Source organism: Notamacropus eugenii, chromosome 2, assembly GCF_028372415.1.
Source record: "Notamacropus eugenii isolate mMacEug1 chromosome 2, mMacEug1.pri_v2, whole genome shotgun sequence".
Classification (NCBI taxonomy): Eukaryota; Metazoa; Chordata; class Mammalia; order Diprotodontia; family Macropodidae; genus Notamacropus; species Notamacropus eugenii.
In genome coordinates this window covers 137,774,858-137,791,104 of record NC_092873.1, presented here as the reverse complement: position 1 = coordinate 137,791,104, position 16,247 = coordinate 137,774,858, and the positions used below count along the sequence as shown (strand labels likewise).

The 16,247-nt window shown below is 33.8% G+C and overlaps 1 protein-coding gene across 4 annotated transcripts in view; it reads right to left on the bottom strand.

Annotated features, from left to right (window-relative positions):
- ADGRB3 (adhesion G protein-coupled receptor B3) overlaps positions 1–16,247 on the bottom strand; it is an 897,850-nt gene that overhangs the window by 168,829 nt on the left and 712,774 nt on the right. For all 4 annotated transcript variants that reach the window (XM_072642564.1, XM_072642566.1, XM_072642567.1 and 1 more), the window contains exons 18-20: positions 12,702–12,828; positions 10,967–11,070; positions 7,214–7,316 (exon numbers count right to left, since the gene is read on the bottom strand). In XM_072642564.1, the coding sequence (XP_072498665.1) occupies positions 7,214–7,316; positions 10,967–11,070; positions 12,702–12,828 (334 nt within the window). The remainder of the gene's footprint in view (positions 1–7,213; positions 7,317–10,966; positions 11,071–12,701; positions 12,829–16,247) is intronic.

Here is a 16,247-nt window from a genome sequence, read left to right as displayed (position 1 = left end):
TTCCTTTATATGTCACCTTCTAGGTCTGTATAGACTTTTTTTTTTTTAACAGAGCACAGCATTTAACAAAGGGGTAATTTTGTGCCTTGTCCAATTCTTTATGTAAGGTGGTGTGAGTTCCAGCATATCCCAAAGCTTCTATTATTAGCAGAAGCTTATATTATATTATTTCAAAGCTACTGAATCTTTGTGTTTTTACACTTTGCAGGACATAATTATTCTCTTTCCCCTCCTCCCATTTTGAAAAAACAACTAAATTTTTAATGTCAGTCCACCTATTTGGATAAGCTAACACTTCTAAGTTGGAATTTCTTCTAAGGACTCAAATGCTATATGTTCTTTATTTCTGAAACTGCCCAGTATAAGAAATACTAAGAAAAAATGGACAAGGAAACACAATAAGTATCCACCCATCACCATTAGGATTGTTTTCAATTAAAACATACTAGTTTTCCTCTAGCCCTACCCAGGCAATGACATCTTTGGTTACTGTCTCATAGCCAGTGCCAGCAGGAATGTTTTTTTTTTTAATATCATCATAAATGCATCAATGAAAACCAAGCTTAAATTTTAATAATTTTAATTTTTATTGCCTGCCACAGAAATTTCATCAGTGTCCCCTTCCCATTCCCCCCACCCCAAACCCTCAATGTTCTGTACAATCTTAACACAGTAAGGCCTTAGAATAGGGAATAGCATGCTCCCCAGAATCACAACCAGTAAATTCATAGCCAGAACTGACAAAATGCTCTGAATACCCTGCATCAGCTACCCTGTTTGGTACCGGGAAGAATTTAGTGTTCTCTTGATGTGCATTGCTAAGCAAGCCCTATTATCATCAAAGTAAAATGCAAGTATCTGAAGGTGGATACATTCCTTAAAAATGTACCACTCTCTCAAAATTCTCATAAACTCCCTTTGAGGCATCCATACTGACCAGTCAACTAAATCCTAAATATGATCAATGGATAAGATGAAAAATAATTACCTTCTTTCTCATCTGTGCAATTCACTTTTGCCATTTGTTTTCAATTGAGTTTGTGAGAAAATAGGTATCCAGTATTTTGTTTACCTCAGATGGCTAATGTCTTTTTATTTACAACACAACTGCTAATGAAGCTAAATGAGACAGCATTGCAATGTGAGCAGGCTGAAATAAAAAGACAATTTAGAAAACCTGAAAAATATTAATCAGTCCAACAGCAATCACTACCTTATTGAAAGGGGAAAAAACACTCAATAAGGCAGAGCTAGAGTATAATCAAAAGATTTATAGCTCGGGGCAACCAAGTCCAAATAAAATGCATCCATTTTTCTTGATGGCACAGAAAGGAAGAGAAAAGAAGGTAAAATGGATATAGTTATGCAATATAATCATGTTTCCATATCACTAGAACACTCACAGGAGAAAAATGAGAAAGCTTTGTAATGATAAAAATATGGTACATATATAGGCTTAGAGGGTTTTTCACTTCTGAAAACACTCATGCTATTACTCTATTAGTACTAAAGATCAGGTTCTATTAAATGCCTCATTTTACCTTTCAGATGGATACATTCATTACTTAAGCATTAAAAGGTATAACTAGGGCTGTTTTCAGATACACGGATGCTGAGAAACCTAACCTTAATGGAAAACAATGGCTTCTTGAAAGAACCTAGGTAAAAAAAAATATGGCATATATTTTGTTCATTTTGAAAACCTATTCAATAAATCTCCTCAAAACTTAATGAGGATGTTGTACTAAGCTATGAACTCATTTTATTTCATTTTACACGCTATTATTTATATAATTTCATTTTTTACCTTTCCCCCATTTCAAGTTGCCTGAGGGCACAGACCAGATTTTTGCATTTCTTAATTAACTAACAAAACATAGCTCCTTGAACATAGTAGGCACTTGATGAATATTTTTTAAACTGAATATAGTACCTAATATGGAGTGGGTGCTCAAAATTTTTGGAACTGAATTTTGTATTCATGTTGTAGCTCTACAGAAACTGTTCTTTAATCATGAGTGTATTTGGATTGGTGTTGTGTGGCAAAATATGTTCTTCTTTGACCTGCTACTCACCTTTTCTTTTTGGGGAGAAGAGGAAGAAAGGAAAGAGCTTCATTGCTCCATTGCTAAGAGGATCATATCAATGGACTGGCTCAAGGGGAGAGCATCATAGCTGTCTCCAATAACAACTTTGTGTGTGATCTGTAGAATATGTCCTCTCTATGCTGGAAAAATGAATTAGGCTTACAGACATGACATCTTAGGGATATCTATATTGTGCCAATAATTTAGATGCTTGAAAAATTTAGAGAATAAATTCAGTTATAATCTTTAGCACATCTTAAAAAAAATAATTTTGATTTCTGTGGAGAAGCTTACCCTACTTTCTAAAGAAAGCAAACTCAGAGAATGGCAGTTTTATTCCATATTGTACCCTGACATCCCAAATGAAAGACTTGAAGATCAGCAAAACTGATGCCCAGACCTAAAACCTCGGGCATTATGTGTGAGAAGCTGTTCTAGATTTGAATTAAGTTAAGAAGGTGTTCTTCATTTAAACTCAGAAAATCTGAATTAAATCATTGTCTGCTCTATAACTTTCTGGATCAGTTTCATCAGCTATAAAATGAGGGAGCTTAACCAGATAATCCCTAAGGAATAACTGTTCTAAATATAATTAAGGCCTAGTGTGTGTGTGTATATATACATATATATATACATATGTACACATATATTCACCTATATAAACCATGATGAAATTTCCCTTGCCAAGTCCTGATTTTCTCTGCCTATTCTTTGAATTCTTAATATAATGGCAACATTTTTTTCAGCTTGAGGGAAACATATAATGTGAATCAATCTATTTGTCTTTTATTGCAAGCAAATCATAGAATATTTCATCCCAAGAACATTTTTTTTCAACTTATAAAACTGGCGCATTATTACCTTGATCTCCTATAAGTAACAGATTACAAAGCTGACATTTTATTAATGAATGATACATAATTCCAAATAACTGAATTTTTGAGGTTTGCAAGTGAAGGTAATTGACTGGTCCATTCTTTTATACATCTTTCATCAGCATTATGGTGAAGTGGAAGAAGTGTTAGATAAGCTCGGTTCTTACTCTATAATCTTGAGCAAGTCTTATAGTCTCTCTAGAACTCAGTTCCTCATCTCTAATATGAAGGAATGGAATGTGACATACTTTCAGGTTCCTCCTACTCTAAATCTCTTGACCATGTCATCTAATTTTTCTATATCCCTCAGGGATTAGCATAGTGTTGTATACACAAGGTTCTTGATAAATATTTGTTGAACTGAAATGAGATATTGAAACTAAATGGAAGTACAATACTATTGATCCATAATCACTTACCAGGATTCTTCCTACTACAACTTTCTTTTAGCATTGACTTTCTTAAAACAAGCAAAATCCCATTTAGCTTATGGCGTTAGTAAGGTGCTTGAATTTAAAGGTTTTAATAATAATTCCTTTCCTTGATATCCAGAAGGAGGAAAGTGTCTGCCAACTATCTGAAACTGAATATTTGAACAAGTATAAATGGTTTCTTTTTGTTTGTTTGCTTTAAGGAAAAAAAAATATTCTAGCAATGGAAGTATTTGGAGTTTCCTCTCGTTACAGTCTGACATCTATTTCTTGTCAAGTTCTTTTAAAAGCAAATTACACATTTTACATATACCAGTATGTAAAGATTTACTTTTTAAGTATAAAGGGTGACAAATCAGTTTTGCTGTAATGAAGTTAGGATACTCTGATAAAGATAGTAACCAGAAAAGAAAACATCCCCAGTCCTAAAACAGAAAAACAACATCTGCATGACAGGATCTAAGAAGTCAAGCTTCTTTTTTATAAACCTTGAGAATATCAAATATAAATTTTACCTACTATAAAAAATCAGGTAAATAAACATAAATTTGACCTACCACCTAGGATCATAAAGTATAGTATATATATTCAATTATTCCTTTTAGCATATGGTATAGATTTAGTTATATGTATCTGTAGATGTGCATATATATATATATACGTATATGCATACACAAGTGTAAGATATAAATAGGTGTGTCTCAGTATAAAAGATACATATAATGTCCTCTATGTATGTTGTACCTTATTATATCACACTTACTACTGTCCTCAGTGGAAAAAACAACAAGGAAGCACATGAATCAGGATTCTACTTATAAGACTAAGTATTTCTTTTATTTTGTGCAAGATAATGGAGGATAGAAGCTATCGATGTCCAAGAATAAATGGTAATGTGTTTGAATTTAACATAATATTTATTTCATAGCTGAAACCCAGTTAACACTTGATACTTTTAATCCTACATTCAAGGCAGAAAATCTTTAAGGAATAAGCTTTTCATCTTTACAAGAGAAATCTGAACAGAAACCTAATCCATGAATTTGTTCCCTAGTATGAACATTTAGTCTTTCATTTTTACTTTTTCTTTATACTCACACTTATGGATATTAGTATAAAAAGATCGTTATTTGCATTTCCTATACAGTTTATTTTTTTATTTCCTAGTAACAATTGTGGTTTTATTCAACAGGTTCAGTTAATACACACACACACACACACACACACACACACACACACACACACCCTTATCCCCATATACACAAATAATATCAATACAAAGAGCTGTGCATTGCAATAGGTGACCAATTTCTTGAAGGTACAATTTTTATATGCTTACTACTTTAAAAAGACCCATAAACTTTTAAGTTACATTTTCAAATACTCATGGAGATCGAGGCTCAATTCTACTTTCTGAAAAAGCTTAAAACTTAATGAAGTTTAATATAATTGAATTTTACGCTATTATTTTAAGAATAAATGTAAGAAATGATATCTGAAATTCTTACTTTGCTCAATCAGCAAATGAAGGGAAAGTTTAAGGCTTGCTTACATTTGGTTTAGCATTCTATCCACCTACTTTCTCTCAAAAAATAAAATGCCCATAAACTCGAATCAAAAGGGTGAAGATCTTACAATTCTTACTAAACTATGGTTGCCATAGTTGCAACCATAGTTTAATAAGAATTGTAAGATCTTTAAATGACAGCTCAAAATATTTTATAAATCCATTTCAAATGTAAATTTTTACTATAAGTCAGATATTCACCATAGGCAAAATCAAAGAAATTGCACACTCACAAACTCCCTGAAGCTTCTGTTTCTTTTTTCTTAAGGGGAATGTTTTAAAATAACCAAAACTGAATAAGGAATTAAACCAGTGACAAATTCTCACAGCAGCACAGTAGTCTCATGCACAATCAAAATAAAATCCACTTGCCATCCATCATTATTGAATTTTTCAATTTTTTTCTTGGAGCACATACCTTAGTTCTATAATTCTCATAGACATGTTTCCTTCCCTTTCCTTTTTTTAAATGGAGCTATTATTACTCCCCAATCCAGTTCAAACAGGCCCATATTCCATATAGCAAGTTTTCATTGATGATATAAAGTATATATTTCATGTGAGGAGTCCCACAGTTCTTCCCATGGAAACATGGGAAGGAGAGATGATGAAAGTGAAAGCCTGGTGTTGCATACTTTTTTATCTTCTCAGGGCTATCTACAAGATATTTAAGTAGACTTTCAAAGATTTTCTGACATGTGACAATAGAAAAAGTACATTGTATCTGAAAATAAATTTTGGTTACCCATCACTGATTGGTTATACCAATCAGAGTTCAGTCTCAGAATGTTTTAATCCAAAGAACACTTATGAAATGTTTTTAAATTAATTAGCATTTCTAAGAATAGCTATCAGACCATCTCCTCCTCCCAACCTTAACCCCATAAACAAAATGTAAAATAAGAAATTCACTCAACACTCATGCAGTACCTACAGTCTAATCTTATCTTCTCTAAGCCAACCTTTCAAGCATTCTGCCCCCCATAACTCCTCTCTAATATTGCTTTCCCCTCTCTCCCTTCACTTTTCTTCTTTCCCTCCTTTTTTCAATTTCTGTATTCTCTTCAATTAAGCTTATCACAGTGAAAAAAGTGAAACACATTTTAAAATGTCTACTTATTTATTAAAATACAATTAAAAAATGTGACCATTCTTAATTTTTAAAACTCAAGGCAGCCTTTTCTATGTCTCTCCTCCTATTCAAAAGATAATAAAAATGCTAACCGAAGCAAAAATTGCTTTTGTAGAGAGATCTTCGATCCCTGTGCATTTCAGAAATCCTTATGGAAAAAAAAAATCATGATCATTCTTAGTCTAGGATACAGAGAATGTAGGCCCCAAAAGAATTTTCAGGTTGATAAATATAGAGGGGTTATCCAATATAACAATACATTTGCAAAAAAAGTGAATTCCTACTTCCAAAATGAAAGAACCAACTTAATTCTTGGTCAGAGGTAAGAAGGAAAAAATCAAGTTGCCTACAACTGTGGGGAGCTATTAGTTTCTTAAGCTTTCAGGCAGGCTAATTTAAATAAATTAATTTTAAAAAGCTTTTCTGAGTTTGTAAGTGGGAGAGGATTTCTAGAGGAGTTCAGAAAGGGGATGACATATTTGTGAATATGACCCACAAATAACATTTAAAAAATCATCATCAACAACAACAACCATGCTCCTTAATGCCAAAAGAAAGAATACCATAGTTAAAGAATCACCATCTCAGTCAAACATTAAAATTCTTTGGTTGAATTAAAATTTTTAAAAAATTCTAATATGCATTGCAACTGGAATAGTGCCTATACAAATGTACAGCCCAGCTTGAACACTCTTCTATTATTCCCTGTAGGCACATTTCCTTGAGCTCATTTAGAGAGCAGCATGCAACTTCTAAGCAATTTATGGTTGCCTTTTGAGTGTCAGTATGTTAATAAAGAAGACCAAAACATAGTGGCAATCCTATTACAATTAGGATAATGAGTCACAATTTTTGCTTTTGATGTTTTAGGTCTTTGAACTCTATGAGCTTTGATTTGGTGTTTAGAAAACACTCACCACAGAAAACAGGGTATCCGAGAGAGAACCAACCCAATGGAGATACATTTTTGAGGGCAGGGGGAATACTTTAGTCCAGAAATAAGTACAAGAATATCCTTGCTTATCTTTTTTTTTTTTGGCAATTAATGTCTGGATGACAAATGAGTAATTCTAACAAATAGAGAAATTAAGAAAAGGAATTAGAAAAACCAACATTCATACCTTATTATGTGTCTGAGTTTGTCCAACCAGTATAAGGATATTTGATGAGATGATAGATAGGCAGAAGTTAATTAAGATTATTGACCTCTCAGATCGGATATACCTGTCCAAGGAGATAAATAATTACAAATATTAAAATTCAAAATATGCATTCAAAAATTTATCTTATACAACTTTTAAATTAATCAAGAATTAGGCCTACTGAAACAGTCTATTACATATTAGAAAATATGTTTTTAAATGCAAAATTTTACAGGTTTTTTGGTATGACAAGTTTGTAATGGCATGATATAGAATTTATGAGATTTACGGCTGGAAGGGAATTAGTTGTCAACTAGTCATGTTATGGATGAGAAAATGGAGTCCAAAAGACTTTCCCAGGGGCTTAAGGCCACTAATTCAGGATTTGTATCCAAGTCCGCATAATTCAAAATCACTGCATGGTTAGGAATATTTTAGCATATTCTAAATTGTCCTTTTGAATATACCAATTTTGGGGGGAAGTCAGAGAATTAATTTAGAGATTCAAGTCCCACTTCTTTTATTATGTGATTTCTATAAATACATAGGTTAATATCATGGAAATTTAAAACAAATATGATAAAATATGCTTGGCACTGTTATGTAGAACAATCTGAAAAGAATAAATAACAATCTTGCAATACCATTCTTAGCTAATATCAAAAGTAATAGAATGATCACACATTTATATATACATATATGTCATATACAACATATATGTTATAAAATTCTTCCAAAATATAAAATAACTGCTATATCTTTAGGTTGTAATAGAAATTCCCAGGGGCAATTCTTTTTATACATGTGATTTTTAAAAATTATTTTTTTCAATCCAGAATTTTTAAAAAATATATGGTACTCTGAAGGTACTCTAATCAAAAAGTCCTCCCCAAAATTTAAATGATTGAGCACTTCTTTTATTTGTATAATGTCCTATGGTAACTCTGTGGATGACATTATAATGCTCTATAATAATACCTTCCAATTTTTTATGCTTTGTTGATATACTGGATCAGTTTGCATAAGTCAATATGCTCCACAGTAGGTACCATCCTTATGGTGCCATGTTAGATATAAAATATCAGGATGAAGTGAGTCTAGAATACAAAACCAAATCCTCCTTGTCTTAATTTAGCAATCATCAAATGAGAAGCTCCAAGTTTCGAGGTATTTCAAGAGAGCAGAATGAAAAGGACTTTTACAATATAATGAACATTACATTTCTCCTCAAAATCAACCCAAATAATTACCACCAAAATTAGACTCAGGTTTAACTCCAGAGCCTTTTCACACTCAGTTATGAAGAAACTATTACCATTTCAATTCTCAGGATAGTCATAGAGATTATAGATAGGAATGAATGTATTTCTCATTTTCCTCTCCATTTCTTCACATGCAATGACTTCATCCTTTATTCAGTTTCCTAGTACTTCTAAAAGTGTTCTATGGGTTGCTTGCATGAACAGTCATCTGCCTATGGTGTAGGTATGACTTCATTTTAAAGAGACCATATAATTGACAAATCAATCTTATACATTTCCTTGTTCAATTTTATCCATAGTTCCAACAGCAATTTTAGTGCATGGGAGATATTAATTTCATGTAGAGGTGGTAGAATGGCTTGTTGATTGACTTACTCAGACAACAGAAAGTAGATGCCTCTGAATTATGTGTGTGTACTTATGGTAATAAGTGTTGACCAGCCAAACATAAATCCTCATTCTCTAGGAAGTGTCATTTGGCCAACAAAAGAAATTACTATCCTACCCCACACCTCTGTCCAGTAGAGTGACTGTCTCTCTTACCACCATCTTCCAGGTACTGAAATGCTCATGATTGTTCATGCCTATATTTCCTTGGGCAAACTAAGCTATAATTTTCTTTTTTTGAGAATTGCCACCATTGTTATAATCTAAAAATCCACCACTGTGAATATTTTGCTTCAAAAGTACATGGCTTCTTCACTAGGGTACTCTCTCCAGCAATGTATATCATAACAATTCTATACTTTAGTGAATGGTTTTCAAGAGGCTGTATTGCCTAAAAATTCGACAGCCTTAGTCAACCTGGTGAGGAGCCTCTCCAAGGCTCACTTAAGCTGGGCCCTCAGATTACAGACATTTAGTCTGTATTTCATGGCTGTTCAGTAATTTCAGTTGTGTATAACTTTTTGTGACCCTTTTCCTGGCAAATAAAATGGTTTGTCATCTCCTTCTCCAGCTCATTTTACAGATGAAGAAACTGAGACAAACAGGATTTAATAACTTGCCCTGAGTCACACAGTGTCTGAGGCCAGATTTGAGCACAGATCTTCCTGATTCCAGGCCCATGACTCTATCAACCACACAAGAATTAAAGATTTATACTTCTAAAAGCTGCCCAAACACACTCTCCATGAGCATAGTCTTTAAGAACCCAGAGTCATTTCCACATCATGATAAAGCATTTCTGTAGGACTTCTTTGGAGGGATAAATCCTTAATCACCAGAAAATAATGATTCCATTAGAGAGCATTGCCTCAAATATGTCCCTAAATCTTCCAACCACCTTAACTGTAGGGAAATATTTATACATATGAACCTTAAAGCAGCTCAATTATTTTGCATTGAGAACTAATATCCTTTACCAAGTTAAATTCATTGATCAGTCAGCCAATGAAGTATTCTTCGTTAGAGAAAAAAAGAGAGAATTTTTAGCAAAGACAAAAATGAAAATAACATGTCTAATCAAATGGTGTTTCACTAATGAGAGCTAATGATCATTTTTGCTGGTGTTTTAGGTATTGACTGACTTGTAAAACAATACTATTGGGGACAAAGATACCATTTATGCCTACACTATTTTTAATATTGCAAGCAATTGACAAGTAAGAGATGATAGCCTATTTATTTTCATAGTATCCATACTTTTACATCATTTCACAAGTTCAAGACAATAATAATTGGTAAGTGCATTTAGGATAAAACAAATGTCCATACTGAAGTCATGCTGCTAAAATGCAATAACAAAAGTTGTGGATATCATTCCTACAATATTCTAGGCCTTAGGAAAAATTCAATGTTATTTCTTCCATTTACCAGAGAAATAAGTTCCAAGCAATGTTATGGTACATTTTTTTCCTGATACTTCTTTTACTGGTTTTATGTTATCTGCTTATTGCCTCATTTGATTTGTCCATCTTTGATGAGAAAGAGGAAACACTATCCCCTAGAAGGCCTTTGATAAGTAGCTGAAGTAGAATGTTGAGAAATAAATCTTTAAGGGAAAGCTTTATTTGGCCCTCTCTAAATTCTTAAGTACAAAACTCAGAAATGGAGTTAACTAAGTAACTGAGAAGTTATAGTGAACATTCCAATTTCATTCTTGTACTGAAAGGAAAACAGGAAACATAGAGAGCCTTACATAGACCTAAGGCTTGAGCTTTTTTTGATGCATGGATAAGGGGGAAAAAGAAAGTGTTAATTAATGGCACAGCTCTGCCCTTAATGACCAACACCATTAGGGCTAGAGAAAAGAGAACATTTTTAAAAGAATATATAATGCTGTATTGTCACCAACAGGTCAGGACATAATTAAGTAAGGTAAACCATTCTGATTTATTGTGTTACAATTATTTTTTAGAATTATTGCACAAAGTGAATAAAACATACAGATATATAATGAGTATCAAATTCCCCAATTTTCTTCAAAGCCATTGAATAGTTCAATCAAGTGCATATATCAAATACATACCTCCATAGTGCTGCATAGACAACTGCTAGGGTGATCAAGGCCAAGCAAGACAGACCACTGCCTACTATGAGAGTTACTGAAGGTGCCCCAGATGATTCCATGATCTGTAAGTCACATACATGTGCGTGCACACACACACACACACACACACACACACAAAGAAGAGAAGCAATTTATATAAATTAAAATGATAGAGTAAAAACTGAGTAAAACCAAACTACCATTTAAGAAATACCACCAAAGCCTAGTTTGTCTTTGGAACAACTTCTTTACCATAGCTTTCATTTCTCCAATAACTATTTCTATCAATTACTCCTCTCCTTCTCCCCCCAAAATGAAGACATAAATAAGGCCTTCTAGGCTTAAAATGTTTGATTATACTGTACCACTTCAATATTCTATTTTAAAACAGAGCCTAGAAACTCTAACTTGATAGTCATTTACATGTGAAATCATTCTCCAGCTAAAATGTGAGATTGCATATTTTCCTTCCAAAAAGATATTCAATAATTTCTGTATGGATATTTAATAATATTTACTCTTTTGTTGTTCATTTGCTATTTATTTAACTATTCAAAATCTAGTTCGTGCTTACTTAAAATTTATCAAACTTTCTGACTTTTAACAACTTTGTCCTAACTCAAGTATTCTCCCATTTAATTCCCCTTACTTGGCCTCTGAGCAGTCTGGAGAAATTCTGTTTCCTGGGACAGGAATATATTTCATTATTTTGCTAACGAATATTATATGTGAAGTTAATTTACACAATACCAACAATAGTAGTAAAACATATGACCTTGAAAAATGTCTTGTTTCCTATTAAATACAACTAAAAGAAAGTAAGCATTTAATACTCAAGTGACTTCTGTGCTTAGAAATTAACAAGGCAATAAGCAATAAGACTGTTATTTTAAAAGTAATTTTTTTAGCATTGAAAGTTTGAAAGGGTACATTAAAAACCAATATGCTGTTTCAAAGTCCTGGGGATTTAACAAAATTCTATTTCAGCAGGTTATCTTCTTTCATCTATGTAAGAGAGGAAACTGGTACTCATTTAGGCCAAATTTAGGCTGAAATGTAACGTTTGTTGGAATTACTATGTCCATTTCTGGAAATAATTTCTAATAATATCCAAGATGAGCACATTATTTCCCATCTAAACATTACCTCACAACTCTCTGCTTTGGAAACTATTTTCAGAAACCTCTTGTACTTACAAGGACTGATAATACTTTTTTATATTCAGTGATTTCCTGAAAACTTGATTTGATCCCCCACTCCCAGATATCAGCAGACAACCCAAAAATTTGTACTGAAAATATCCAATGCAGATCTGCAATGTGTTTAGCTACAGTGTCTGGGATTTTCATTCCACTATCAACAGTATCCTTATAAATTCCTTGGAATAATTGCTTTATAATCTTAAAAAAAACACCCAAGTTGGAAATTATTTGATTTGAAAGTTTGCAGCACATTAGTATTACAGTGAGAAAGCTTTCTTAATTCTTTACTGCAGAAAATTCAAGTTAGAAGACATAAAATTGAGTAAGATTTAGTTCTATCACACCAACTGGAATTCAATTCACTAAGCCACTGTAGCCAAGGTGGAGACGAACCTAATTTTGCCATCCTGTAATATTGTACATTCCCCCATCTAAAATGCAGTTCCCTGGAGAAACACTCCACAAAATATCCCTGTCCTTACATTAAATTGTGTTTTCCCTTTGTTACTTACTATTTCTCTAGGTTGCTGAGCCAAAATGGCGAAGGTGGAGAGACGATCACATAAGCATTTCGTATGGGATGCATCGGTAAGCACAGTTTTACATCCCTGGGTGGACCAGGTTCCCAAAGACTCGTTCCTGCAAAGGTGGGGGGAAGGGGGGAAAATCAGGATAATTACGCCTGACGGCCAATTCCGAAAAGAAGAAAATGCAGTTTAATTGAGAGAATCGTCTACTGTAGTTCCCGGACAGGAAGAATCTACTTGTTGTTGAACAGGACGTAATTTAGATGCATCTCCAGTTGTACAGTAATGCAAAGCAAGTGGGGGGAATAGCAGGCAGGCGGCTGTGCAGCGTGCAGAGAGCTGTCCAGCGCCGTTGGTGCTGAAACCAGGGCTTGCTCTGTCCAGCCCTCTACGAGGAACCCAGCAGCGGCAGAGGCGGCAGCAGCGGCAATAGCAGCCTGAGCTTTGGCAGCTACTTCCTCTGCTCATCGGATCATTTCAAACACTCGTGGTGTAAAGAGGCTTTTCTTATTCTCAAACCAGCTCTGACTTCCGTCCCGCATTTTTGGCGGTGAATGCTGGTATTTAAAATATGAATTTCTCTGAAAAACCTATCTGAAAGATCACATTGGTTCGTCTGGGTGATACCAGATCTTCTCTGCTGCTGGTTAGGGGTATTTTCCTCCCTATAAAATTAGCTGCTGTAAAAATTTCACCCTGGAAACGGGAAGCAGCGGCAGCGGCATCAGATGATTCCAACTCTTACTGCCTTTGCCTTAGCTCCAGTAGAGGGGTGGGTTTCAGCACTGCTTACACTGCCACATCCAAAGACACGAGTTTGCCCTCCAGACTTCACTCAGCCTAACTCGCCTCTGCGGCCCCTTTGATTTCTTCCCCTCCCCCTCTCCCTTTCACTTGGGGCAACATCATCAGGATAACCCTAAATCAATGGGAAATCTAGGGTAATGACCCCAGCTGCTAGTCTTGCGTGCAGGTAAGGAGCTGAGTGAGGGAGGGTAGGAAAGTCCCAGGATCAATTCGTCCCCCCCCCCCCCATTAGATTTAGCCATTCAAAATGCTAAAGCATATGGTCTCTTTCCCACCCCAGCAGAACAATAAAAATGGTATCAACCTACGTTTTCTTTGTGCTGGGAAAAAAGAAAAAAAAAAGAATCACCCCCTCCACCCCCAACTGAACCAACCTAGAAGGATCATTTCTATAGGAAAAAGAAAGGAAAAAAAAAGATATCCGTTTCACTAATCGACCCTAGTATCATTTCACGTGTCATATGTTGAATGCACCATTTGTTCTTTTCCCCTTAAGTTCAAGCATAGAAACTCTCTAGTTAGCAGCACCATTTATTGCAAATTTCTCTTTGCTTCAACCCAAGTCCCCAAATGGGATAAACTAATCATCAAACAGGAAGAAGAGAAATAAATGATTGATAATAATTTGTTAATAACTTAGGATTCTATATCCTGTCTTTGAATGCTTCAAAATATTGAACTAAAATACATATGCAATGTATTTCTGAGAGGCTTCTACAGGTAACATCCCTAAAGCCCAGGGACAACTGTACTTCCAATGAGTTTCAAAATGCAATAATTCACAATAGCTCCTTTTGGCACCTTGCAACAACACTTCTACCTATGATGTATGAGACAAAAGAATACACAGCAATTGTGGAATAATAGCTAAAAATACTCTCAAACTCATTCAAATAGTTCTTTGCCTCAAGGATATGGGATTTCTGTACTTTTCATCAAGACATACTGATATGCCAACTTTTATCAAAAAAGAAAAAAGTTGTCCTACTAGTTTTAGCAATAATAAATTTCAATTCCACTGAAACTTAGCAATAACTCAATTTATTTTATTAGTTTTTGGTCTCTTATCTAATTGTAACATATAGTTAAAGCCAAAAGAAATACATTCATCTCTATTAATTATATATTAAAGAAAAGATGCACTTAAGAAAAAAACAACATTTTAAAACATAAGAATCAATTATTCTTCATGAAAAGAAACTTCACTGCAATGCACGCTTTGAAGATGGCATCCAAAGATTTTTATTCCAATATTTTGTTATAATTAGCATATTTTAACAAAGTAAACCAGGAAAAGTCTTATTTGAAAGAAAAATACAAACATTCATAACCTGAAATTTTCTTTGGTAAAGGTACAAATGCCTGAAATATATGTTCAATTCAAGAATATTCTTGAGACCTACAGATCACATATACATAAGTAGGTCCTTCAGACCAGTACTCCTTAAATATCTGTGTAGACCCTGACTAGGCAAATTAGAAAAGGAGGCTAGGTTTGTCTTTAGCTTCAGCTGACCTTGGCATGCTGTGCCTTTTTTCCTACTCTCATTTTCCTCTGCCTCTCCGAATATCCAATATTCATTTCCTCAGTGTGGGTCTTACAGGTCTTCTTCCAGAGAGATACTAATAGCATGTTCCAAAATGTCCCTTCCTCAAAACTCCCATTATTTCTTTATCCTGATCAGACAAGCAAATTCATACCAAGGTGTGAATGACTTAAAACAACTTTGTATTTTACCCTTTCCAGAAGGCTATGCATTTAAAGAGAGAAATGCCTAAAGGAATGATTCTTTATGTTACACTCTTTATATACAGAAACTATATTAGTACCTATAATTATTTAAATATTTTTGAGAGTCCTACTTTCATTCAGAGATATTTGCAATTTTTTGGTATGGAAAATACATTTATGTATATTTATATTAACATATTTTCTCCTATAGTATTTTTCTACGAATTTTTAAAATCAATAATCTGTGCGTCCTGTTGACTTCAAGGAGAATCAGTAAAGGTAAATTGATATGTAGTAATACTAACATATGCTAAAATTGCTTCTAATTCTGCAACAAAAAAGTATATATGCTGGAAGTCACAATGCATCATTTTCTCTTTGACTTTAAATAACATGCCTATGAATTAGTCTTTCTCCCTGGTTTTCCAGTTATTTATTTTTATTAAATGATCTTTTCTATATTATCTAATAATGAACTTTCTGGTAGAAGAATGTATTTATGTGCAGAAGAATAATATAAGAATAGCTGAACAACACTTAGTAAGCACCTACTGTGTTCAGAGTACTGCTTGTGAGTGCTAAGTACAGAATGAAGGTTCAACCACAACCAATTCATGTAACATATTACTCCTTATGCAAGTTTTATTGTGAGCCCTTTGGCACTCTTTAGTTTTCAAAAGTCATTAGGTATGTAAGAAATCCTATGGAAATATGAAAGTTTGCCCCAACTTACATGTGGTCCACGTTCATTCCTCTACTCCTTTGTTATGTACCTATCTAATGATATCTCTTCTTCTTCCCTTCATTGTTAGGTTCAAAGAATTAAAGGGTATCCCTGATATAATTAATCATTCAATCAACAAACTCTTATTAAACATCTTTTATGAGCTAGGCACTAGGGATTCATAGAATAAAATGAAACATTCTCTACCTTCAAGGAGCTTACACTCTATTAGAGGAGACAAAAAGTACATATGTAAATAACATACACT